We start from the raw sequence: 27,410 nt of genomic DNA, 5'->3' as shown, positions 1-27,410 counted from the left end.
GGGATGGGCAGAGGTTGCAGAAGGACCTGGTCGGGTTGGGAAGTTCTGCAAGCTGAAGTCCAAAAAGTACATTCCTCAAATTCTTGAGGTAAAATGCACTTGGTCCTCTTCTTAGGGGAGATGTAACCCCTGGTCCCTTTCACTGTTGTCTTGAGGCTGAATGTGCACCCCCATCCACAGGGAGAAGGTGAAGGGCATCCCTCTTCTGATCTTTATTCTAGATGAAACATCTTCAAACAGGTGTCCTCCAGATGAGTTGAACTGCAGCTAACATTGTCCCATAGCTAACTATACTCAAAAGAAAGAAAGAAATTAGAGCCAATTAGCATGCTAGCAAGGGGATTCTTGTAATCCAAAAAGTAAATTTTCCCAACCTTTTTGTGTAGATCTCTTGATGTGTCATTGGTGATGTTACTAACAAGGTTTTCTCTGAGCCTTTGATCTTTTCTCCCCCACTAAATTCTGGAGCCACCGTCACATTGGCTTCCTTGCTTGTTTACCTGCTTGGTGGTGTAGGAGCATTTTGTGTGTGTTTGTTTGATTCCAATCATATTGCGTCTGTTTTCCAAGATTGACTCAAGGCAGGTTGCAATGAAATAAAACCAACTACAGTTGTAGAGTAGGAAGCAGGGCAGAAAGACTGCCCCCCCCCCTCTAATAGCGTACTTTCTTCCTTCAGAATATATCCAGCCCATCTGTCTTCCAGCTCTGGGTCAACCTCTTGTGGACGGGAAACTTTGCACAGTGACTGGCTGGGGCAACACAGAGTACTATGGTAAGTCCTTTCCCCTGCCTTCTCCCCAGCTCCATGTGGCAACAGCTCTGACGAGATGTGATGGAAGGGAGCCGGTATATTCTGCAGCCCCACTTTGAAAGTCCTGAAAGTGCGGAACGTTTAAGCCTGAAAGACCCATATTCCTTTCTTGACAAAGAAAACCACACGTTTTTCGGTCTTAAGTAGAAATGGCCATAAAAACTGTGGTTCGTGGTGGTTTGTGGTCCTTCACTATCACTTGCACAAACTTGCTAACGAAATGAACCATTTCATGGTTTGTGTGATTCGGGACTTCCGGAGTGGTAGAACGGCATGAGTTAGAGATGCCAAAATCACAGTGAGACTTCAGCTGACATTCCTCCCCCTCTCCTCCAAGTTTGGTGAATTTTGGATTTGGGGTGTCCAAGTTATAGCCCCAAACACAGACCCTGCCCAGGAAAGTGCTCTTTTATCGCTAAGTTATTGCAAATGGGAAACTCCTGCTGATCCACTGCAAAGCCCCTGGAGATAACACCTTCTGCAATACTGGCCAAGCGGACAAACACTCTGCCACAGTTTGTAAGAGTGTCCTATCCTTCCTGTGATGCTGCATCCGTCCACTGAAATGCTGGACCTAAAGAACCAGCAATCTGTTATGGCAGTGGTTTCCAACCTTGGGTAACCTAGGCATTTTTGGACTGCAGTTCCCAAAAACCCTGGTCAGCACAGCTGGTGGTGAAGGCTTCTGGGAACTGTAGTTCAAGCACACCTGGTTACCTAAAGTTGGGAACCCACTATGTGATGGTTTCTTCTCATGCTGTATCTTATGACGCTTTGCCTAGGCCAACAGTCAGATATACTACAGGAGGCCGCTGTGCCCATCATCAGCACCAGCGTCTGCAACAGCCCCGAGTACTATGACAATCAGATCAAGCCCCGGATGTTCTGTGCTGGGTTCGCTGCTGGTGGCACAGATGCCTGTCAGGTAGGTAGCACTTGCCAACAAATTTTGTTTTTGGTGCTGGTGGACAATGACGAAGGGGGCACATTTTGAAATGCAGGTGCTCACCGTGTCAAGACCCAGTGACCGGGTCCTGAAGGAGAATCCAAAAATGCAAGTGGCTGGTTTGGATTCAGCAATTCTAGCTGGGCTCATTGTCAGCAGGATTTCGTAAAACCAGTGATTCCTAATCCTTTTGATGAGGAGGTGCAAAGTGCAATGAATGTGTAAAATAATGTTTTATTTCTTCACATTGTGTAACGTTCTAAAAAATATACATTGATTAAAAGGGCAAAAGGGCAATGAACATAGGCTTTGGATGTTTATGGCCTTGAGTTCTGGGTCAGCCAGGTGAAAACAGAAGCCTCTTAAGGCTTTTCTCCCTAGATTGACAGGGACTCAGTCAGACTCCATCCCCTTCATGCACTGCTGATTCTTGGAGATAAGAGTTCCAATACTGCATTAACCACATGATCCTCTCTCCAGCCTTCGAAGAGACCACCATGGAGTGAAGTGAGTTTAATTTAGATCAGGATTAGAAGTAGAGGGGCGTGGTGCTGCTGCAGATTAAACTGCAGAAGCCTCTGTGCTGTAAGGCAGTGGTCCCCAACCTTGGCCCTCCAGATGTTCTTGGACTTCAGCTCTCAGAAATCCTGGCCAGCAGAGGTGGTGGTGAAGGCTTCTGGGAGTTGTAGTCCAAGAACATCTGGAGGCCCAAGGTTGGGGACCACTGCTGTAAGGTCTGTAGATCTTCAGCTCTAAGATTGAATCCATGCAACGGAGTGAGCTCCTGTCACTGGTCCCAGCTCCCGCCAACCTAGTGGTTCGAAAGCATGCAAATGCAAGTAGATAAATAGGGACCACCTCGGTGGGAAGGTAACAGCATTCCATGTCTAGTTGCGCTGGCTACGTGACCACGGAAACTGTCTTTGGACAAACGCTGGCTCTGCGGCTTGGAGACGGGGATGAGCACTGCCCCCTAGAGTCAAACACGGCTGGAGAAAATGTCAAGGGGAACCTATACCTTTACCTAGAGGTAGACACGAACTGCTGAAACGATGGTTTGTCCTTTGGACGAACAGGTGTTTGGTGCTTCCCAGCCGTGCCCCCTGCAGCAGGTGCAGACTCAGAGGCAGCACCTCGGCTTCCCTCCCTGCCTTCTGCCTCTGAGTGGGCTCCTGCCAGGGGAGGCAGGGCTGGGAAGCGCCGAAGATCTGTTCACCCAAAAGACAAATTGGCACAACGTTCTGAACTGGTGGTTCATGCCCGTCTCTAATCAGGATCACAGGAGGGCCAAGGTATGTAGACCCTTCCTGTTTGCCACAGCATCCTGCACACCCAGAAGCTCATTGATTTTAGAGTCTAAGCAGGGCTGAGGCTGGATTGTGTTTGGACGGGAGTCCACTAGGGGAGACCGTGTGCTGCACTGAGGGGAGGCAGTGGCTTGGGTGTTCATTCCTACCTCTTCCAGGTAGGGCTGGGAAAGAAACCATGGCCACTCATTGCTGCTAGTCAGAGTTGAAAATATTGGATCAGGTGGACCAACGATCAATGAGTATAGATCAGCTTCTTATATTCCTGTGTTTCACTTTCTTGTCAAAAATTGCCTCTTGACAAGCTGCAATGTTCTAAACCAGTGGTCCCCAACCTTGGGCCTCCAGATGTTCTTGGACTTCAACTCCCAGAAGCTTTCACCACCACCTCTGCTGGTCAGGATTTCTGGGAGTTGAAGTCCAAGAACATCTGGAGGCCCAAGTTTGGGGACCACTGTTCTAAACCACAGAAGTTGATTTTGGAATCATTGTCTTGATTCCAAGACTACTGTTTCCAGTTTGACCTCCTCTAATGCAAATTCTTTCACCTGAATCTATTTTTCAGTCAGTCGGTCAGTTGTCAGTTCCAACTAGAGAAGACCAGTTGAAATGATGGGATTTACCCAAGTGTTGACCTGTCATTCTTTAGTTGATTTGAAGGGACTAGCAGTAGGGTTTAGGTCCTAATGCCTATCAGAATGCAGAAAGTTACTTTAAAAAACAATTCTTGATACTTGCTATTGTGTTATAAAAGTAATTTGTTGAGGGTATCCATTCGACTGTCAAAAACTAACTTTGTAGTGTCAACAATAAATTTTGCTTACTGCATTTTCTGCTATCTTCCATTAAATTTTTGCTACTGGAAAATATAGCCCCTATCATTGATAAGAGAATGGTATCAAAATACAGTGGACCCTTGACTTACAGACGGCTTGACTTACAGATTTCTCTGGCCGCAAAATTTAGGTTTGACTTGCAGCCTGAGAATTGACTTACAGACCAGAAAAAAACCAAAATGGAACAAAAACGGCCTGTTACGGGATTAATCAGTTTTCAATGCACTGTAGGTCAATGGAGACTTGACTTACAGACTTTTTGACTTGAGAATTGCCTTCCAATACGGATTAAGTTCTCAAGTCAAGACCCCACTGTACTCCTGTAGAAACACCAAAATAACATTTAAAAGTAACTGGAAAATGTAAACCATTACACCAGTAAAATAATATGTTCCCCACTTGTTATCATACTATCAAAATATGACTTTGTTAAGTATTGATATGTTTAATTTGCTTTACCTATGTTGCATGTCACTTGTTACTTCCAACTTTTCACTGCAATACAATAATATGTCTTGTCTGGCAGAGAGAATGCTACGAGTTCAGGTTGCAACCTCTCTCTTTCTCTTTTTAAAATGTGGCAGGGTGACAGTGGTGGCCCCTTTGTGTGTGAGGATAGCATCTCACGGACTTCACGTTGGCGGCTTTGTGGCATTGTGAGTTGGGGCACTGGTTGTGCCCTGGCCAGTAAGCCAGGTGTTTACACTAAGGTCAATGACTTCCATGGATGGATCGTCCAGGTCATGAAGGTAAGAGCGCTGATGCCAGAGGTGTGGGTGTACAACTCTACTGGTGGAACGAATATGTTGCAGCCTGAACTTTGCTGTGGAGAGTGGCTTTTTCTGCAGCAAAGGTCTTTGGATTTGCCCATTTGAATGAATGCTTCCTACTCTTGAGTACCAAAAACAGAATTCTCCAAAGTCTGTCCCTGCCAGATGCCTTAATTATTTTGCAAAACAACCATGCTAATCACAATTCTTGATCTGTCTAGAAGGATGACCTCGTGATAATACTTACTGCTGCCTCGTGGCGCAGTGGTTAAACTGCTGTACTGCAGCCAAAACTGTGCTCACGACCTGGGGTTCAAATCCCAGGTAGCCAGCTCAAGGTTGACTCAGCCTTCTATCCTTCCGAGGTCGGTAAAATGAGTACCCAGTTCGCGGGGGGGGGGGATGTGTAGCCTGCATAATTAACTTGTAAACCGCCCAGAGAGTGCTTGAAGCACTATGGGGCGGTATATAAGCAGCATGCTTTGCTTTTTGCTTTTGCCTCTTCCCCAACATGTTCATTAAGGAGAGAAACAGGCAGTCTGGTGTTAGTGGGCAGCACAGCTTTAAAAAGTTCTCTTTTTGGGGAACAAGCCCTACATCTCCACTGCTAGCCTGACTGGCCACTAACCACATAAGCTGGAAGATTCTTGGAGTGGTTCAAAAAAGTGAGTTTTGCAAGCTGTGGTGGGCAGCACTAGCTGTTTTAATTTAGTTGCCATTTTAAGTTTTGATTATGCTCTTGATCACTGGTTCTTAACCTTGGGTTACTCAGGAGTTTTGGACTGCAACTCCCAGAAGCCTTCACCACCAGCAGTGCTGACTGGGGTTTCTGGGAGTTGCAGTTCAAAAGCATCCGAGTAACAAAGGTTAAGAACCACTGCTCTTGATAACAGCAGCATTCAGAGGTGTTGCGCAATGCCTTTGAAGCTCTAGCAAACATAAAGATACAGCTCTTGATGTGTCCATTAGAGACTGGACAGTCAGCTTAACCCAAATGGGAGGAAAACATGGAAGACCCTTTGTTTCATTTTTGGAGTCTTCTGCGGCTTTAGGGTAGGGAGAGTCTGAAATATAAAAGATTCGGGATTCCAAAAGAGATCTTAACAAAACTCTTCTTATTGTGGATTGCCCTGCCTTTAATTTTTGCATTTTATTTTATTGATATTTTGGGGGGCACGATTTCTCACCCTTCTCTTTATTTTTGCCTGACACGCCTGCCTGCCCCTCGCCTGGTGGACTACTGCCTGCACTGCTGGATAGAAGGGAGACTTGTTTTCTCAGTTCCCCCAAGGATCTGGGTTGGGGGGTTTTAGTTAAATTGCCCTTAGCGACTGTGTCTGTTTTTGGTTTTGATTATGATCATGATGATGGTTTCTTTCTCATCTGTACTGTTTCCTGCTGATGAATTGATGACGATTTGATGATAAATGTGAACTTCAAAGTAATACTAGTCCCTGCATAGGTCTGCGGAGGATTGATTTTTTTTTCTTTCTCCTGCACTGTTCTTGCTCACTTTTGGAATGAATGATTTTCTGTTGTCTTGACCCAGCTTTCTCCCCCTTTTTCTTTTTGAGGGCTCTGCACAGTTTAATTGTCTCTAGTGCCAGAACCTACGGTGAGAAAACTAAAAGGAAAGAACCAGAAAGATCTGAGTATTTTCAGATTTGTTGAAAGGACCCGCATCCAAAAGAACCCAAAACTGAAAACTTGAGTTTCCTAAAAGGCCCTGAAATGAAAGCAATGCATAATTTTCCCACCTGCACATTGCCGGTGCCCATGTTTTGATTGGAGGAGGTGGTGTGTTCTGGCATCGGAATTTCCTTGCTGTTTTGGTATTGCTTCAACCCTAACTTCTGAAATGAAACAATGGGTCATGTGCTATTCTTCTGTGTTTTTTCTTTAAAGAGAGAGAACTGTTTTAAACAGAGGAATAGCATGGGGCCCATTGTTTCATTTTCTTAGGATGTCACTGGAAGGGATGTCAAAGGTTTTCAAGGAGCATAGAAGAGGTGCATTGTCATGAAGATGCATGCTGACTGGAGATGGGCACAAATCACATCATCATAGGCATCCTTCAGTCTCGAGAGACTATGGTGACATGCTCTGAATTGAGGAGTGTCCTCTCCAGAGCATGAAGCCCGGGTAGAGTAATATGGAGGAGAGACTGTTACCCAAGCAGCAAATCCCCCCTCTCCACATTGCTGAAGTGGTCCAATGGAAAGGCAAGAGCCAACACAACTGGTTCCAGCAACGTCGCAGGAGTTGGCAGAACGACACAAGCTGCCTCCGGGACTCCTGCTCCGGATTTTGCCTCGAGGTTTACTCCTGAAGCCTCTTCCATGAGTGGATATAGCCACAAGGTGGTGGAGGTTTGAAATCGGAGTTTTCCTTCTCCTAGATGGGCTGCCTTCCATGGCTGACGAGCCCCACCTACCCGGCCTGCTCTTTAATAGTTACAAATCACATGGTGGTTTCTAACAGTTTGTTCTTTGGACATCCTGGTCTTCTGCGGGTGGCCCCTCAGCTTCTCTCCTCCTCCGCAGCCTCCAGCAGGTGGCTCCTCAAAGGAGAAGGTGGGGCAGGGAAGCCCGGGATGCTGCTGGTGGTTCATGCCCATCTCTAAGGCTGGCACACACACCCCTCCTTCTTAGCAGCAACGTAATATGGTTGAACACATTGTCAACCCCCCTTCTCTCTCTCTCTCTCTCTGCAGACTTATTCCCATGTCAGCGGGACAGTGACGCAGCACTGAAGCTGCAGGAAGTGCCACACAGAGCCATATCCTTGCCAACCTCCTTCTCTCCTAGCGAGGAGATGCTGCTTTAAAAGAAAAGGGGAGGGAGAGAAACCCCCGCAGAGAGACACAGGGATTTCGAAAAAGAACAAGTCTTTCCACATCGGGACTCTGTACTTTGGACTGTCCTCGCATTATGGAAGTGGACCAGAGAATCCCTTGCCAATTTCCTGCAGCCGCTGGTGCCTTGCCGTTTTAGCAAGGGTGCTTCTGGACCTTTTTTTGCTCTTTATCAAAGTATGACTTTTCACCCTGCTCTTTAGGGCAGCTGGGAGCATTTGAACGCGGGGTGGCTGCCGACGCTGCGGTTGCTGTAGTTCATGTGAAAATCAAATGCCTCTTGGTCAACAGTCATGGATGTACTTGAAATTAAGGGGTTCTAGGGACATGCGATGAAAGTATTGAATTCCGACAAGTCATGCCTCCAAAGTTGAAGACACACACTCTGAACTTCTTACTGAAGTTTAAATTTGTGCAAAACTGTCTTTGCAGATCTAATTTTGTCTGAGCCAGGAAGTTAATCGTCACAATATTTTTTCTCATCACCTATAGACTTGTTTGGAGACTTCAGTTGTCAGGTGGTGGCGTCCGAATTTCTCCTGATCTCTTTGTCTGCACTTTGGGGTGGTGGGTGACAGCCTGTGAGCAGGCTGCACCCCAGTCTGGAATTTTAGTTGTTATGTACCGTCAGATTGCTTCCAATGAATGGCAGCCCTGTGAATGAACAATCTCCAAAATGCCCTGTCCTCAACAGCCCTGCTCAGCTCTTGCAAACCCAAGCCTGTGGCTTCTTTTAGGGAGTCAGCCCATCTTGTATTTGGTCTTCCTCTTTTCCTGTTGCCTTCCCCCTTTCCCAGCATTTGGGTCTTTTCTATAGAATCATGAGAGGGACATGGTGGCGCTGTGGGTTAAACTGCAGACGCCTCTGTGCTGCAAGGTCAGAAGACCGGCAGTCGTAAGATCGAATCCACGCGATGGAGTGAGCTCCCATCGCTTGTCTCAGCTCCCATCAACCTAGCCGTTTGAAAGCATGTAAAAATGTGAGTAGATCAACAGGTACCACCTCGGTGGGAAGGCAGCGGCGTTCCGTGTCTAGTCATGTTGGCCAAATGCTGGCTCTGCGGCTTGGAAACGGGGATGAGCACCGCGCCCTAGAGTCGGACACAACTGGACTAAATGTCAAGGGGAACCTTTTATCTTTACCTATAGAATCATGCCTTCTCAGGATATGCCCCAAATAGGACAGCCTCAGTTTCAACATTTTTTTGCCTCCAGAAATAGTTCAGGCTTGATTTGATCCAGGACATACATATTTGTCTTTCTTTCAGTCCAAGGTATCCACAAAGCTCTCCTCCAGCCCTGTATTTCAAACATTTTTTTCTCTGTCAACTTCCTTTCCTGTCCAGCTTCCACACCCATACATGATGATTGGAAATACACGAGTATCGATGATCTTGGTCTGGGGTTCCAGTGACACGTCCTTGCACTTGAATATTTTTGTAAATCCTGTATTGCTGCCCTTCCTAGTCTCTGTCTTCTTCCGATTTTTTGGCTGCACTTTGAAATGGGATGCCCCAAAGGATCCCACTGCCCATTTTAGCCTTGCCCTTTTGTTTAAGGGTTTGGAAATGGAAGGGCAAAAGCCAGAAGAACAATGCGTGTTTGAGAATGTGTTTTGCATCACAAAGGGACTGGGTCCAGGGGCTTGACGTTTAGAGGGCAAGGGTAGTCATAGGCAAGGGTAACTGGAAAGTTTTACAGAGAAACTAATTGTTAAAGCTTGCAGAGGGAAGCCTTGTGTGAACTGAAGAAGGCCCTACTGGACTGTTACTAAATCTCGTGTTCTGGATATAATTTCAAGGGGAATGTTCAGTTCTGTTCCCTTCATCATCACTTGTTTTTCCACACAAACATCGGCGAGACTGAGAAGGGGAGATTTCTGCTCTCATGTAAGCTGAAACCCATGAAAATCCCATCTTTCAGTAGCATTGGCAGCCTATATCCGAAGCAGAAAGTGCTTCTCTTTAGGCTTGGTGAGGAAAGTGTGAAGAAAATGATAATGGAGGAGGGTTGGGCTACATGCTCTCCCCCAAACATACCCAACGTGCCATATTCAGTAAGGGCCCATCGTTGCAAATGTCTCAATTAGAGATGGGGACGAATAGAAAAACAGATTAGTTTTTTTAAAAAACAAAAATAGCCGGTTCGATAAATATTTGTTGATCCGTATTTCTCAAATTTTAAGTCCCAATGAATATGGATTGATGAATATTTTCCCGTTTTTATTTGTACTCCGTAAATTTTTTGGAAAAAAAACTCCATTCTGCCTACCAGCCGCCGATCACCTGATTGGTGTGCCGAGAGACAGCCACCCACCCCCACAGCCCACCCCTCCCCTTCTTCTCCCTACCTTAGCGCCCCCTGCTGACACTCCCTTACCATAATCGCTGCTGCCGAGGTCTCTATCTGGCCTCCGCAGCCATGGTGTGTAAAAAGGGAGATTGGTTGCCCTTTTCAAAGATGGTGGCTACGGCTTCATTTAGGGCAGGGAAGCTGCAGCTGCCATCTTTGCAAAGGGCAGCCTGGATTCCCTTAGCTTGCCTAAGGGAATTCAGGCAGCGGCGCAGCAGTGGGGGCGGTGGCCGTGGGGAGTGGCAGTGGTGTGTGTTTTTTTTTTTAATAACACCCCCATGAATCAACAAATAACTTTGCTTCATGGGGGCAACTTCATGCTTCATGAGTTGTCAAAAGTTGACGACTCACGAAGTGGGACGACTCGCCAAAATGGTGAGCCGTCCCCATCTCTAGTCTCAATCACCATTTAATAAGGACCAAAAAGGGTCCCTTTGTCTCAGGTTGGGAAGCACTAAAGTTGAATCCCTATTCCAAAGATTCTCACTGTGAGTCAAAAGAGCAATATCCAGGGAAAGATGTTGCTGTGGTTAAGATCCACAGCTTGGAAATGGTTACTTCTTGTGGCCTATGTCCCCCAAATAGTTCTCACATCATCATCATTTGGAACTGCAGAACTTGAAGGGACCTTATGGATCATTGAGTCCAGTCCTTGCCAAGGAGCCCCAGTGGGGAATCGAACTCCCAGCTTCTGGTTCTGCAGCCAGATACCTAAACTACTGAGCTTTCCAGCAGTTCATACTAGCTGTCATATAAATTTCCCATCATACGGCAGTGTGTAGTACCGGATATTTCTTAAAAATAGACTGAAGCCGGTGGTGATGATGGCTTCGAGTAATGATTCACAGTATCTTCAAGCAATGGAACAAGGATAAACAGCTCCATACATTACAGTATCCTGTTTGTTGATTCAGTCAGCTTTTTAGGTACCTTTGATATCTTTCTGACTGGAAAAGGCAAAGACAAGTCTTTTGTTTGTATGTCTGAGGCCACCCCCCCAAAAGCACCCCAAACTTTATTATGCTGTATTGTTTTGTAAATAGATTACTTTATTGGCTTTCTGATGTCCTTAGTGGTTTTGGATCAGTTCACCTAAATTGTATATATATTTGTATATGATTGCGATGATTTTAAATAAACTAAAATGGTTTTGATTATAGATGGCTCTAACATGACAGTCATGCTGTCTGAAAACTTATGGAGTGGCTGATGGTCAGAGGTGTTAACAATGGCCTTTGTAGACCAATGGCTTGATGTGGTATGGGGCAGTTTTTTCTGTTCCCACCAGAGAACAGAAAATGTTCTCTGGTGATTCAAGTTCATGGCAACAGTCCATTTTCCACGAAAAAAGGTTCCTAGCATTCATCATTTAGTGCACTAATACAACTCTTGTTCATATTAGTGCACTAAATGATTAATGCTGGCACATTTTTTCGTGGAAAATGGACTGCTGCCATGAACTTGAATCACGTGGTGGGAGGAAGGACCTTGGAATGCAGACATGATGATGATTACCTCTATCCCAATAGAATTACAGTGGCCCAAGAGCAAAGGTCGTTCTGGAGCCACATCCAAGTATTGATCTGTTCTTTGATCTATTATTTTGGACCAACATGACCATCTTTGTTTTGAAAGACCATTTAGGACAGAAATGACCAATGGAGAGAGAAGATTCTCCTACCTCCAAAAAAAAAAGGTCCTGCGCTGAGGAGTCCACCATCTGAAATCACTAAGTCATATTCTCAGTTTGACCGATTTACTCCAGAGCAACATCCCAACAGGATTCTGAGCCCTATTTTTGAACAAATAGAAACAGAATTTTCAGAAACAGATTTAATACAAGCCTGTCTTGAAGGTTTCTTGCAAGGATAACAAGATGGCTTGAGCATCAAAACTCTTTTATTGAAATAGTGAAGTATTCTACGTATGCTATGGCGAGAATCAGGGCTATTCCGGGAGGGAGAAAAATCTCACTCATGAAGACCTTTCTGATCCCTGGACCACAAATGGAGTTCAACTTTCAATGACGGGCTATGTGTAAGGTGTCGTTGGCTCATAACTCTTTATAGTTTGTTGATGTAACATTTTTCACCCACAAAGATTCTTTCCCTCCCCTATACATTGTGCTGTGAAAAATCTTCAGTCACGTGGAAAATAAATTTCAACTATTGTGTGATGTTGTCACCATAAATTAGGTATGAAACAAAATAGGGGGAATGCAAGCCATGGATCCTGGTTGTGAAAAGAGAGAAAAAAGATTCTGGAAACTGCATTATCAGAACAGATGGTGGCAGCATTGCCTGACAGCCGTCTGTGACACTGGGGGATGGCCATAGAACTGAAATGTACATTATGATTACCTGTATATAATAATCTATTATCTATTACAATCTTAGAATCACAGAACTGGAAGAGATCCTATGGATCAAGGACTCTCAACCTCTAGCTCCTCAGCCAGACGCCTAAAACGCTCTTCTTTTTACAAATAAATAATTCTTTTAATGAAGCTAATTCATGGTCTTTTAGATCATTAACAAAAATATGCTCTTTGACGTCCCATTTCCAGATGGAAAGCACAAATTTCAGATTCTTCCATTGCCCTCTTCAAATTCTGTGCCCGCAAGGTAGATGTAATGAAAAACAAAAGGCATATATTAAATAATGGGATTAGAATATAATGAATGGGAAAAAATGTAACCATGGATCCATTAAGAAAAACATGATCAAAGGCATTCCTTAGGAAATGTTTGTACTAATATACTGACAAATCTGTTGGTGAAGAAAAGTCTTCCAGTCTGACTTGCTACCTGGACCGAATAGTGTTTCGATGTCGTGAAAGGTAGAGAGAATGTAATATTTTTTTGAATCCTTAGAGGTGGACAAAAACAAGAATACTAGGAAAATAAGAAGACTGAATATGAGATGGATGGGCTCCCTAAAGGAAGCCATAGGTTTGAGTTTATAAGAACTGAGGAGGGCCATTCAGGACAGGACACTTTGAAGATGGCTCATTCATGGGACTGCCATAAGTCTGAGGTGATGTGGTGGCACATACAACAACAACCAAGAGGTGGTTTACAGCACCATTTCTTTTGTACAGCTAACAGGAAATTCAGAAGCCTGAGTGACATGAAAGTCAGCCATCTTTGGGAGTCAGGGGGAAGTTTTTGTTGGTGTTTAGTCGTTTAGTCGTGTCCGACTCTTTGTGACCCCATGGACCAGAGCACGCCAGACCCTCCTGTCTTCCACTGCTTCCCGGAGTTGGGACAAATTCATGTTGATCGCTTCGATGACCCTGTCCGACCATCTCATCATCTGTCATCCCCTTCTCCTCTTGCCTTCACACTTTCCCAACATCAGGGTCTTTTCCAGGGAGTCTTCTCTTCTCATGAGATGGCCAAAGTCTTGGAGCCTCAGCTTCAGGATCTGTCCTTCCAGGGAGCACTCCGGGTTGATTTCCTTCAGAATGGATAGGTTTGTTCTCCTTGCAGTCCAGGAGACTCTCAAGAGCCTCCTCCAGCACCACAATTCAAAAGCATCAATTCCTCGAGAATGAAGCATACGATTTGTCAATGCCAAGAATAGTTTGGTGTTTTGTTTCGTTCTGGCCTGGTATGTTTCCTCGAAGTGCCCGAAAACGGAACCACAAAATAGACTGATTTGTGGTGGGTTTCTTTTTTTTTTCTTCATCACTTGTTTCATACCAATCTCTAGTCAAGCTACACTATGGCTGAGGTTCGAAGATCCCACATAGTATTAATCTCAGGATCAAGATCATGGCCACTGGTCCCATCACCTCCTGGGAAATAGAAGGGGAAGATATGGAGGCAGTGACAGATTTTACTTTCTTGGGCTCCATGATCACTGCAGATGGAGACAGCAGCCCCGAAGTTAAAAGACGCCTGCTTCTTGGGAGGAAAGCAATGACAAACCTTGACAGCATCTTAAAAAGCAGAGACATCACCTTGCCAACAAACGTCCGAATAGTCAAAGCTATGTTTTTTCCTGTAGTGTTGTATGGAAGTGAGAGCTGGACCATAAAGAAAGCTGACCGCCGAAGAATTGATGCCTTTGAATTGTGGTGCTGGAGGAGACTCTTGAGAGTCTCCTGGACTGCAAAGAGAACAAACCTATCAGTTCTAAAGGAAATCAACCCGGAGTGCTCATTGGAAGGACAGATCCTGAAGCTGAGGCTCCAGTACTTTGGCCATCTCATGAGAAGAGAAGACTCCTTGGAAAAGACTTTGATCTTGGGAAAGTGTGAAGGCAAGAGGAGAAGGGGACGACTGAGGATGAGATGGTTGGACAGTGTCATCGAAGCAACCAACATGAATTTGACACAACTCCGGGAGGCAGTGGAAGACAGGAGGGCCTGGTGTGCTCTGGTCCATGGGGTCATGAAGAGTCGTACACGACTAAACGACTGAACAAACAAACAAATGTTTGTGGAATTCATGCATATGCCTGTAGAGGGTGCTTGTTAACTGAAGAAAGAAAAGAAAAAACTAAGGAGGACCAATGGGAAATGCACAACGTAACAAAAAGGCTGAATTTTTAGGCAGCAAGGAAATCTTTGTCAGGCATAGAGTAGGGAAAATTGAATAAGCTACTTCAGGAACCAAGAAGGCTGTATCCTTTTTTCCAAGGTCCTGCACCTCAATTGTAGAGAACCCAGGGTACTGCCCTTCAGCTAAAAAATGCAGCAAGTAACCCAATAATATCCTTTTAAATGTTACATGGCATGTACGTGTCTCAGAGGATGATCCTGAATTTTTTCCTTGCTGTACATGAGAAAAATTACTTTGTTTTGTTTTTAAGGGACCATATGCTTTTATTTTTAGTTTGATTTTTCTGTACCAGAATTCGAAAGAGTAACTAACTGCTGGACGAATAGAATTCAGTTCCAACTGAATAACGTTAGTACTAATAAAGCAATGGCAACGACGCCACCACATACACTCAGCTTCACAGGCATGATCGCTCACTATCCTCTCTTGCCAGGGGTTGTTATTGGTTTGAGGAGAAGGTGACTAGTAGATCATTATAACCTCTGACATAATCATTATCAGAGATGGCCACAAATCAGAAGATGGATTGAGGTGGTTCGTGGTTCGTGGCTATCCAGGAACCACAAACCACTCCTAAACCCTAAAAAAAAAAAAAGGTTCACAATTTGGATTTTTTGAGTTTGTGCCTGGGGGTGGGTGGGAGCCTAACCTGCTCCTGCCACCTCCTCCTCCTCTTCTTCGTCTTCCTCCTCCACCAACTTTTTAAAAATCATTTTATCTGTTATTTTATTTTAGTTGAATTTTAATTGTTGTAAACCACCCAGAGACCTTTGGGTAGAGTGGGCGGCATAATGAATGAATGAATGAATGAATGAATGAATGAATGAATGAATGAATGAATGAATGAATGAATGAATGAATAAATAAATAAATAAATAAATAAATAAATAAATAAATAAATAAATAAACTTCTGAGACAATGGCCCAGCATCACTTTCGGGAGCCAAGCCTGCTGTCTCTGAAGATGATGTTGGTGGAGGAGGAAGGAGATGACAGGACCAGGTAGGGAGGCGATGGGGGCAGGAAGAAGGGGCCGGTCAAAGCAAAATTAAGCCCTAAACTGACAAAAGTTTGGGACTTTAATTTTGTCAAAATGGGATCCACCAGCTCAACCATGAACCGAAACATGAACCAGCCGGGTTTGTGGTTTTTTTCAAGGTTGAAGTTCAGTTCATGCCCCTCTCTAATCATCATCATATTTTCATTCTCTATTTATCATTATGGATATCTGTTGCTCTGCACTCATTTCACAGAAATATGGAAGAAATTTGAGAAGTCTTGAAAATGGCCTGCTGGATCACAAGAGTCTGTCCTGTCGTGAGAACACAAATAAGGTGACGATCATGATGCCACTGCATACGATCTGCTTCACAGGCATGATCTCTCCAAAGCCCCCCCCCCCCGTTGCAATCAGTTGCTTGTGGGATGCTTTGACAAGATGATTCTTAGATCATCATAAACTCTGACATTAGCATTATTATATTTTACTACACATCTATCTGTATAAAACTCTCTTGTTTTGCATTCATGATCAGAAATGGAATGTGCCTTAAATTCCCCTCTCAGTTTTATTAGTTGCTGCCTGCCTGAGATTCTTTCTTTTTTTAATTTTTAATTTTTATTTTTATTTTCAAAACTATTGGGGAATAGGGAAGGAATACAAAAGATAAAGGGCAGTGGAAGGGGTGGGAAAAGGGTTTTGAGTATAAGAAAACATCAGATATATAATCAGTCAATCTTTTCATATCAAGTATATAAACATATAATCCATATTCCAGTAAAAGCTCATCTTTCTTCTTCTTCTTCTTCTTCTTCTTCTTCTTCTTCTTCTTCTTCTTCTTCTTCTTCTTCTTCTTCTTCTTCTTCTTCTAACTATTTTGTCTATGTATTTAGCCCTTTAGCTTTCAACTTACACTTATAACACAGCTTAAATCTAAGTTATTCCAACACCATCAGAACACCAAGGCCAATTGTGAGATATATCCCCTCTTTCACCCCACTTATAAGACAGCTTAAGTCTAAGTTATTCCAACACCATCAGAACACCAAGGCCAATTGTGAGGTATATCCCCTCTTTCACCCTCCTTTTGTCTTGAGAGTATGCTCGACAGGCCTGAAATAGTATAGATTCTACTCACTTCCCCCTTTTTCTCCATGTGCTTCTTTTGTTTCTGTGACTCTGCTTTCTTCCGTATTTTGCAGGGGGAAACAACACCTAAAGCAATAGTTCGCTTTTCAGCCCCAGTTTTCCTAGCTGCTATAGCTACGTAGCTTACTGGGTGACACACCATCCCCTTTATATTATCTGGTATTGCCATCAATACATCCGGTTCTGGCATTTCTTTTAGATGTAATTTAACCTCTGCTATTTTCTCTTCCTTAGCGTCTTTAATTACATCTTGCATCTGGTCAAGATAATAATTTACCTGCTTAAATTCTTTCAACACTGTCATTTGAAAGGAGATTTTCCACTCTAGCCATTGATCTCTGATTTTCCCAGGGAGAGGTTCCATTTTTCCAGTATATCTGATCTATATATACAAAATACTCTTCAATTTCCACTATTTTATCCCTCACTTGGAATTCCCTCTCCCCTTTGCCCAAATATACATAATGTATAGATCAACGTCGAGTCCAATATTTCACATTACAACTATTACAGTGTTAACAGTAAAATAGTAGGCACACTCAAACAAGAAATGGAATTTAAAACATGAATCTCTCAAGTGTCTTTGTAGTCCAATCCCTTTTCTCGTCACCAACCTCCAGACTGGTTGTTTCTTCTTTTCTCTTCTCAAAGTTTATTGTTACCTTCACCCGGCAAGACTATATTTTCAGAGTGTCATTTATCAAAATACTCAGTTCAGTTCAAGCCATATGGCTCTCAGTTTACAGCTCACAGTCTGTTTTTCTTTTTCTTTTTACTTCTAAAGCCTTCTTTCTCCTCCCCCAAAAAGCGAGGTCCAGCAATCCGAGTCCCAGCAAATGTATTATCCACAGAAAACAGAGTCCCACACAGTCTAAGAATATATATCCAAAAGGAGAAAAGGTCCAAAGTGAACAGCTTACAGCAGAATTTATTCTTTCAAAGCCTGTCCAGTGTTAATTCTCCAGGAATTTTTTTTCTTTAATAGAGACACGAGCTATTTCTGCCTGACTCTTCCCTTAAATCAGCTCAACCTTGAATCAGCTAAATATGTCGCTCCTTATCTCATTTCGGTCATAAATTTTCACACATTCACTTGTTCTTCATTTTAATGGGGTTTTTCATAGAACAAGGGCTTCCACTTCCTTTGTTATATATTTTCGCCGTGCTTCTTGTTCTCTTATTCTCGGCGAACGGAGCTATCTTGGCTGATTGCCAAAAATGGCGCCCGTCTTCGGTCCGGGCTTATGTGAATTTCCAGAAGAAAGAAAAATCGAGTTGCTGCCCAATCTTCTAGCTTCTGTAGCTCACCAACTGCTGCAGAAGAGTCTCTCCTGACCCTCCCTCGGTTCCCCCATTTCTAGGGGGATCCCAGACCAAAGTGGTTCTAGCTTCTCCGGGAGCTGTTCCCAAGAGCTGCTAGCTTCACCAGGATGTAGCTCCTCCCCCTTTCTAAGATGACCTTGTGGTCCGCCCTGGGAGTCCCAAGTAGCAGCAATCTCTGCCTTGTGACTATTTATTCCCATACTTGAATCCCACTTTCATCCTGCCTTGATGTTGTTGCTTCTTCTTCTTCTTAGTTTTTCTTTCCACTTGGTCACCTCTTGTAGCAGAGGATGACAAGAAGCTCTAGAGGTCCACCTCCAACTATGACCCACATTGTCTTTTCTAAGTTTGCACAAGTTCTGGCAGTCTGGCAGGTGCAAATCCAGTACCTCCAGTCTGGCAGGTATAAATCCATCACCCTATAAAAGCCAAGATTACCAACAGTTGGCCAGTTTGGGGTGCGCCGGTTTTGCAAATGGCAGAACAGTCCAGCTGGAGACTTGGAGAACCTCAGTGATCTTTGGGAACTGTCCTTTCACTCCACCACCATTCTGTATGACCCTCGCCTAAGATTTTGTCAGTGATGACATTGTTGCACAGTACAGAAGCCTCTCTCTCAGAGCACGTTGATACTGCAAAGCTATATTTGTGGGATACACCCCAATTCCTTATTCATGTAAACTAAGGGTCAAATGATACATTACAAAGCTGACCACTACGATTGACATAAATTGCATTTTATGGAAAAATGACTTGTACAGCCCTTTGAGTATGAAGGACAGCTAGTTTAATGCTAGTTTAATATTGTGTACTCAGTAGTTCACCATATATGAACACACACCCAGACACATGACTACTTACATCCTTAGCCGCTCTACTGCTGGCTGGCTGGGCCACCCATGAAGCCTATGGGTGACTGGCATGCCTTGATGCTTCTGTGGGTCTCTCTCCAAATGAGGACTGTAATCCTCCTTCTTCTGTAGACTTTTGCAGTTTCAAGCCCTCTACCCAAAGCTGCTTCCTCCTCATTTTCAGATTGCATTTCCTATGGCTGCTTTCTTCCAATTCTTGTTAACTGCTGTTTATCTGCTCCACATTTGGTCAATTATTAGTTTGCAAACACCCGTTTCCACTCTATTCTCTGCCCAGAACACTCTGTCCTTTGGATATTTTTCATGCACAGGTCAGATGTTTTTGTCAGCGAAACAATGCTTGTGTTTCCCCAGCTGTGTATCTATTTACCTATTCATAACATATTATTCGACCCCTGCCCACCCCATTACCTGAATAGTGTACACTATTCAGATAACATTACAGGACAAGGTAAAAGCTAGAATGGGATGGAAAGGGGACATTAACAAAAAGAAAGTAGTGGAATGTGATGGCAAATGGGCCCACTGCTCTTCAACATCTTCATAAATGACCTGCCTGAGGCCATTGAAGGAGCGCTCATCAAATTTGCTGATGACACAAAGCTGGGGGGAATTGCTAATACTTTGGAAGATAGACTCAGCATTCAGAAGGATCTAGACAGACTTGAACATCGGGCCCTATCCAATAAGGTGCAGTTCAGTGGCAGGAAAAAGTAAGGGCCTGCACCTAGGCAGGAGAAACCAGATGTACAGGTAGAGGATAGGGTTGGACTAGAAGACCTTCAAGGTCCCTTCCAACCCTACGACGATTTTATGATTCTGTGATTCTTTCCTCGATTTTTCCACTTCCCCTGGACCACCTATAATTCCATCTGCAACCATTTCTTCAGGTGCCTTGTCTGAAAAATCCCCTGAACACATTGTTTTCTTATACTAAGAACTTGATCTCACTGACAATAAAAACTCCTGTTCAACTGAGTTCTGGTTTTTTAAAAAAGCAATTTAAAATTAGATGTCTCCATTATATAAAAACAAGCACAGATTATTTTGTTTTTTCTTTTGAAGGAGACTTAAAACACTCTTCTGCCAGAAGATCATTTATTTTAAATCACTTGCCAAAATGATTTATTTCAATTGGTTTGGCAGATCTAAATTGGTCTTACAAGCAAGAGGGGAGAAACGGGAGTTGGGAGGAAGAGAACCAGTGACGGCAGAGGCAGGAGGAGGAGTGTCGGGCTTCGCTTTGCTGGCTCCTCTCAGCTGGCTTCTCAGGGGCTGGGGAGCGAGGATGCTGGCACTGAGTGGACTTAGTGTGGCCCAGCTGATCCAGGCAGCAAAGTACCATCCTAATAGGTTCTAGCTCTTGTCATCACTTCAACAGCTCAAATCTTACCAACCATTAACAATAGCCATCACTTAAGATTATGGTATCAGCAACATCCACGTTGCAGATCTGATTCTGGCAACAACTCAACCAAGGAATTTACATACCAAGGAAGCTCGGAAAAACTACCAGGAACAGCAGCAGCAGTGGCAGAATTAAATTTGGATAATTAGGCGACGAGTTCAGATACTAGCCAAAACACTAAGCTAGGCTTCCCCTTCAGGTCAAATCCAGAATTCGGGACAAATCAATTTCTTCAGCCCACAATCCTTCAAGGCAAGAATTTTCCCAGGATCTTATCATTTGATATAGTAATAAATTTAGCAAAATCCCCTGATTCCAGAACTGGGAACAAAACAGGGTAACCAGGCATCTGCCATCTGACAGAGTGACATGGCTTGGATGTCTAATCCGTTTAACAAAACCTCAAGGGGGGGGGGGAGAAGAAGTTCTTTGTCAGAATAAATTGGTCTTACCAGCAAGAGGGTAAGATCATGCTTCAACTGTTTCAACACGGGTCAGGAAAAACAATATGCAATACCAAAGCTACACACATAAGAACACACTATCAAGAAGAGCATCAAGATAATGGAAATGTAGAGCACATGTGACAGATAACATGCGTAGATAGAGCCATTGAGATGGTAAGATAGGACCAACTCCCTTATCTCTGTGGAGAGGCTAGGTCAGTTTGATCTCTCTCTCCTTGAATTCATTGCAACCGATAATCCTGGCGCTTGCTTTGCCACTCCTACCGACCTCTTTGCCATTCTTTTTGTGTCAGGTCATGGCAGAAAATGTCAACTAAGGATGCCTTGTTCAGTACTGATTGTTTTGTACTGATGGCTTCCAGCTGAAAGTACAGAAAGTGAAAATAGGGAGGCCAAAGATAAGATAGTGGTCACTCACTGAGATAGAAGATTGAACACACAGACATTACTCCGAACCCACTATTGGCAACAGAACTCCCTTAAGAGGTTAAATTCATTAATTCATCCTCTGGGGAGTTTTCTCAGCTCTGTAAATTTCAGATTTCGTGGCTTTATTTGGTGATTCATTATCAGAAAATAAGCTCACACTTTATTTGCTGGTGGATTGTGTTGACAGAGCAGCTTTAAAACAGTGTATATTTGGAGGAGAGAGAACGTTTTGTCACCTTCAAACTGCGAAGCTAGCATCTCATCAAATTCTGCTTGAAGGTAAGTATAGGGATTCTTTTGGAGCCGCAGAAGAGGAAGGTCCGGGATCATTTCTAGGTTTATGTGCTTCCAGATGCCCTTGTCTTTAGCTACAGTCCCATCGAATCCAAGGTGTCTTCCTTTAGTTGATGGGTGTTTTCGTTTTTAGAAGGTCTCTGGAACCCCCTGAAACAAGGTGTGCACCATGTAGGGTTTAATGAGATCACAGTATCCCCCCTTTCTCTGTTACCATTTTGGCTGTGTGGAATAACACTATCAATAGCAATTCAAAGCCCACAAGATGAGAGACAGCTTCCAAGCATTCTGTGTGATCGAGAGGCATAAAGATAGACGTCTCCCTTTGGGGTGACATGGCTGTCCCCTTGCCTCTTCTCCTTTCTTTCGGTTTTGTTGTTGTTGTTAAGTACACATGTTGTCTTTTGTGTAGAGATGCGTAGTACCTTGGATTTAAGGATGTAAATGAAGGGAAGAAGAGTTACTTTCTTACATTTCTGCCAAAGAAATTCTATAGAGATTTGAAACCCCATATTAAATGTACTATATTTTTCCATGTATAAGACCCCCCATGTATAAGATGCCCCCCCACTTTTCTAATCTAAAATTAATAAATCTAAGTGGGGCTTAGCAAGGATGAGGGAAAAGGGATCAAAGCACTGCAGGATAGCTTTGATCCCTGCTTTCCCCTCCACTTGTTTTTGTTCTCTCCTCAGATTATTTCTGTGTATAAGACGACCCTCAATTTTTAATTTAAAGGTTTTAGACAAAAGTATAGTCTTATACACAGAAAAATATGGTACTAACTAGCTGTTTGGTCCCTCATGAGATCTTCAGAGTTTGGAAGCAGTAACTTAGAAATAATACCATTGTGTTCAAATGAGTTACTTTCCTTTTGGTAATGTAAGATTGAACTCGTCTATGAAAACTGGCACAACCTCAGATGTTTTGGGAATGACATTAAATAACCTTTTATCTGATTACTAGCCTCTCTTAGTTCAGTGGTGAATGGTCCCTTAGTGGCTGCTTACCTCAGCTCACGTCCAGGTTACCCTTGACTTTCTTTAGCCTGATGGCCTCCTTATTGGAAGTGGAGGGCGAGGTCCTCCCTTGTGTCACCCTTCTACCAAGTGTATATGTGAATGATGGTTGTTGTGGGTTTTTCGGGCTCTTTGGCCGTGTTTTGAAGGTTGTTCTTCCTGACTTTTCGCCAGTCTCTGTGGCCGGCATCTTCAGAGGATAGTAGGAACTCTGTCCGTGCTCTGTTGCAGTTTGAATCCTTGCTTCCATTGATGTGTGCCACTCTCTGTGGGAGAGAGGGCACTAATAGCCATTTTTGGCCCTAGCTCCGATGAGCACCTGTGCTTCCCCCTTCCAATGTTGTCACATCATCTCCACCAACTGCGCTGAGTGCCAGCCATCACTGTTGGTTTTAAGATTATTTTGGGGGCAAGCGACTTCATATTTTTGCCACGCTCCTATCAATTCTATGGGTTTTTATGCAATGAAAATGAACAAATTTCTTCCCTACATGAAGAAACCCTAAAAATGCTATAACATCTCCCTTCCCCCTTATTTCTTACTTATAGATATACAGTTTTTCAATGGCAAAAAGGACCTATTTCACCTATAAGGGGATCCTTCTTCCCACGGCAGGCTACTCAGAGGAATCAGTGAGCTTTATGGAAAATGAATTTCAGCTCCTTGATGATGATGTGGTGACTGTCAGCTATCCCAAGTCAGGTGGGTGTCTCAGTAAAATGACAGTAATCCCTGAAATAGTTCCACTACTGGAATTAAATGTTTTTAAACAGCCCATTTAGATGATAGAGATGGACTTACACACAGGCTACCATGGAAGGACAATGTCGAAATGAGATTTAATGCAGGATGCTAAAAATTTCTTGCACTGATTGGGCAGACGATGAAGAAACATGAAAGCAAATGAATAAAGATGAAGAAATCAGAAAACACATGGAATGCAGAAAGCTCAACTATTTCAGCTATTCTTATAGCTGATCATGCATAGTAAGATAAATAGGAAGGATAAGAACTTAAGGACAGAAGAATCAGGCAGACTGGCTGAATGCAACCCATCATCATAGTTTAGAGCTTTTCCATTCAAAGTCAAAACAGCCTTGATCATGTCTATCTCTGGTAGGAGAAGGACAAATGAAGGACACTTAACAGAATATCTGTTAAGTGATCAGGAATACAAGCAGCTGCTTAAGGAAAAGTTGAAAGCTTGGTTCAATGAATCACACATGCCCTGGTGAAATGCTAGCAACTGCTAGATACCGTAGTTTATCAGAAATTGGTCAATGTTCAGCCAATTGACCATAGTGTATGAATTACTACCCTAGAGCTCAAAAGGAACTAGTTACAAATAATGAGTTGTATGTAATTAATTCATCCTTGTATTTTAACAACAACAACAACAACAACAACAACAACAACAACAACAACAACAACAACAACAACAACAACAACAACAACATATGGCAGAGCACTCTTCAGGCGGTTCACAACAAGGCAAACAAACCATACAGAATAACAGAGCAATCTACAAATATATATCAACAAATGATAAACTCAATCAGTTAATGAAATCACTGAACTATCTAGCCTATCTTTCAATAAATATAAATTCTAAAGCAACATTGGGTAATCACAGGTTAGTTAGGCATCCTTCAGTCTCGAAAGACTATGGTAGCGTGCTCTGTGTGGAGGACTTGGAACAGTGTCTAGTGTGGCTGAGAAGGCCAATTCGAGAGTGACAATCCCTTCCACACTGAAGACAAATCCAATCTGTCCCCTGTCCAGCTCCCTGGTTTTGCTGCTTTTGTGATTTCCTCTTTGCCTCGGCCTGCTGGGCAAGGGTCGCTTCAAATTGGGAGAGGCCACGATGCAGTGCCTGCCTCCAGGCTGAACGCTCAGATGTCAGGGTTTCCCATCTGTTGAGGTCTATTCCTAAGCCCTTCAGATCTCGCTTGCAGACGTCCTTGTATCGCAGCTGTGGTCTCCCTCTGGGGCGATTTCCCTGCACTAATTCTCCATACAGGAGGTCCTTTGGAATCCAACCATCAGCCATTCTCACGACGTGCCCAAGCCAACGTAGACGTCGCTGTTTCAGCAATGTATTCATGCTGAAAATTCCAGCTCGTTCTAGGACTACTCTGTTTGGGACTTTGTCCTGCCAGGTGATGCCAAAAATCCGTCGGAGGCAACGCATATGGAACGTGTTCAGCTTCCTCTCCTGCCGTGCACAAAGGGTCCAGGACTCGCTGCAGTACAGGAGTGTGCTTAGGACACAGACTCTATAGACTTGGATCTTTGTATGTGTCGTCAGCTTCTTATTGAGCCATACTCTCTTTGTGAGTCTAGAGAACATGGTGGCTGCTTTGCCAATGCGTTTATCCAGCTCGACATCCAGAGAGAGGGTGTCAGAGATGGTTGAGCCAAGGTACACAAAGTCATGAACAACCTCCAATTCTTGTGTAGAGATGGTAATGGAAGGAGATGAGTCCACGCCCTGGCCCATGACTTGTGTTTTCTTCAGGCTGATTGTTAGTCCAAAGTCTTGGCAGGCCTTGCTGAAACGATTCATGAGTTGTTGGAGGTCTTCAGCAGAGTGGGCAACGATGGCTGCATCATCTGCGAAGAGGAAGTCCTGCATGCATTTCAGTTGGACTTTGGTCTTCGCTCTCAATCTGGAGAGATTAAAGAGCTTTCCGTCTGATCTAGTCCGGAGATAGACACCCTCGGTTGCAGTTCCAAAGGCATGCTTCAGCATGACAGCAAAAAAGATCCCAAAAAGTGTTGGTGCGAGGACACAGCCCTGTTTCACTCCGCTTTGGATGTCAAAGGGGTCTGATGTTGAGCCGTCAAAAACTACAGTGCCTTTCATTCCCTCATGGAAAGATCTGATGATGTTAAGGAGACGAGGTGGACATCCAATCTTGGGAAGTATTTTAAAAAGGCCATCCCTGCTAACCAGATCAAATGCTTTTGTAAGGTCTATGAAGGCCACTAAGAGCGGCTGTTGTTGTTCCCTGCATTTCTCCTGCAGCTGTCGGAGGGAGAATACCATGTCAGTGGTGGATCTATTAGCTCGAAATCCGCACTGTGATTCTGGATAGACTCTGTCTGCAAGCACCTGGAGCCTCTTCAGAACAACACGGGCAAGCAGCTTCCCTACAACGCTAAGAAGAGAGATGCCACGGTAGTTATTGCAGTCACCCCTGTCTCCTTTGTTCTTGTACAATGTGACAATGTTTGCATCCTTCATGTCCTGTGGTACTCCACCTTCCCTCCAGCAGAGACAAAAGATTTCGTACAGTTCAGTGGTGATGATCTCCTTACAGCATTTCAGCACTTCAGCAGGGATGTTATCCTTTCCAGGTGCCTTGCCGGAGGCGAGGGAGTCCAAGGCCGCTTTTATTTCTGCTAGGGTTGGTTCGCTGTCCAGCTCTTCCAAGACAGGTAGGCACTCAATGTTATTTAATGCTTCTTCGGTTACTACATTCTCTCTGGAATATAGCTCAGAGTAGTGCTGTACCCAGCGTTCCATCTGCTGTGCTCGGTCCTGGATGAGCACACCTGTAGCAGACTTCAAGGGAGCAGATTTCTTCTGTATTGGACCTAAGGCCTGCTTGATACCGTCATACATTCCTTTGATGTTACCTGTGTCCGCTGCTAACTGTATATGAGAGCTGAGCTGGAGCCAATAGTCGTTGGAGCATCTCCTGGCAGCCTGTTGGACTTGGCTGCGAGCAGCTCGAAGAGCTTGCAAGTTGTACTCGCTAGGACAGGCTTTGTATGCTGCTAGTGCTCTTCTCTTAACCTCGATGGCTGGCATTAACTCCTCTGAATGGGCTTCGAACCAGTCAGCCACCTTTTGGGTCTTCTTGCCAAAGGTGGACAAGGCGGTGTTATAGACAGTGTTCTTGAAGTGTTCCCATCGTTCAGGTGCATTTGCAGTAGCCGGACCTGGAAGGGCTTCCTCAAGTGCTTGGGCAAATTCTTTCACTTTTCTTTGATCGCGAGTCTTGCTGATGTCAATACGTGGTCTTCCTTCCTTTTTCGTGTGATATACTCTCTTTGTTCGCAGTTTTACTCTACTACACACCAGGGAGTGATCAGTATCACAATCAGCACTCCGGTAACTGCGTGTGATCGTAATACTAGGAAGGCTGGAACGTCTAGTGAGGATTAGATCGAGCTGATGCCAATGCTTGGATCTTGGATGTCTCCAGGAAACTCTGTGTTGCAGCTTCGTGTTAAAGAATGTGTTGCTGACGCAAAGACCATAATGGCAGCAAAGCTCCAGCAAGCGCTGGCCATTTTCATTCATCTTTCCAATGCCAAAGCGACCTAGACAAGTGGGCCAAGAATTATGATCAGCACCAACTCTAGCGTTAAAGTCTCCAAGAATGAACAGTGCCTCTCTTTCAGGGACTTTTTTGATAGCAGCTGCCAGATCGTCATAGAATTTGTCTTTCACTTCTGGAGTGGATGACAGTGTTGGTGCATATGCACTAATGAGGGTTACTGGTCCTGCTGATGAGTGGAGCTGCAGAGACAGGATTCTTTCACTCCCCACAGTAGGTGGAACAATGCATCTCAGGAGAGTATTTCTGACTGCAAAGCCAACACCATATTCCCTGGTCTCATTCGATGGTTTTCCCTGCCAGAAGAATGAGAAGTTTTTTTCCTTGACAGATCCCGAGTCTGGCAATCTTGTCTCTTGCAGGGCAACAATGTCCATCTGCAGTCTACTCAGTTCCATGTCAATGACAGCTGTCTTGCGCACATCGTCTATTTCTTGCAGGTCATTAGGAAAGCCGTAGTCAGGAAAGCCAAGGGTCATTGTCCGTACATTCCAGGTGCCCAGCTTTAGGGCAGGCGTTTTCTTACGATTGTTGCATGGTGCACAGTTATCGATCTGCTTGTCGGGTTTGACCCTAAACCCCACGCACCCCGTGAAGTTAACAGACCGTGGCGAGGTAGCACCTTACTGGCTGGGGGCTGCCCAGCTTAAGG

At 44.1% G+C, this 27,410-nt stretch overlaps 2 protein-coding genes across 4 annotated transcripts in view; both read left to right on the top strand.

Annotated features, from left to right (window-relative positions):
• Nucleotides 1–11,038, top strand: part of HPN (hepsin) — a 31,780-nt gene extending 20,742 nt beyond the window's left edge. For both annotated transcript variants that reach the window (XM_020778450.3, XM_020778449.3), the window contains 4 exons: nucleotides 680–775; nucleotides 1,597–1,739; nucleotides 4,488–4,652; nucleotides 7,387–11,038. In XM_020778450.3, coding sequence (XP_020634109.3) covers nucleotides 680–775; nucleotides 1,597–1,739; nucleotides 4,488–4,652; nucleotides 7,387–7,425 — 443 coding nt within the window. In that variant the 3' untranslated portion in view covers nucleotides 7,426–11,038. The remainder of the gene's footprint in view (nucleotides 1–679; nucleotides 776–1,596; nucleotides 1,740–4,487; nucleotides 4,653–7,386) is intronic.
• Nucleotides 11,039–11,567: 529 nt separating this feature from the next.
• Nucleotides 11,568–27,410, top strand: part of LOC110070729 (sulfotransferase 2B1-like) — a 28,252-nt gene continuing 12,409 nt past the window's right edge. The window contains exons 1-2 of one of the 2 annotated variants that reach the window (XM_072980378.2): nucleotides 11,568–15,781; nucleotides 22,958–23,111. In XM_072980378.2, the coding sequence (XP_072836479.2) occupies nucleotides 15,668–15,781; nucleotides 22,958–23,111 (268 nt within the window). In that variant the 5' untranslated portion in view covers nucleotides 11,568–15,667. Of the gene's footprint in view, nucleotides 21,375–22,957; nucleotides 23,112–27,410 lie in introns of both variants that reach the window. The other variant, XM_020778448.3, reaches the window with a different exon arrangement.

Source organism: Pogona vitticeps, chromosome 9, assembly GCF_051106095.1.
Source record: "Pogona vitticeps strain Pit_001003342236 chromosome 9, PviZW2.1, whole genome shotgun sequence".
Lineage (NCBI taxonomy): Eukaryota > Metazoa > Chordata > Lepidosauria > Squamata > Agamidae > Pogona > Pogona vitticeps.
This window is presented reverse-complemented; position numbering and strand designations above follow the sequence as displayed.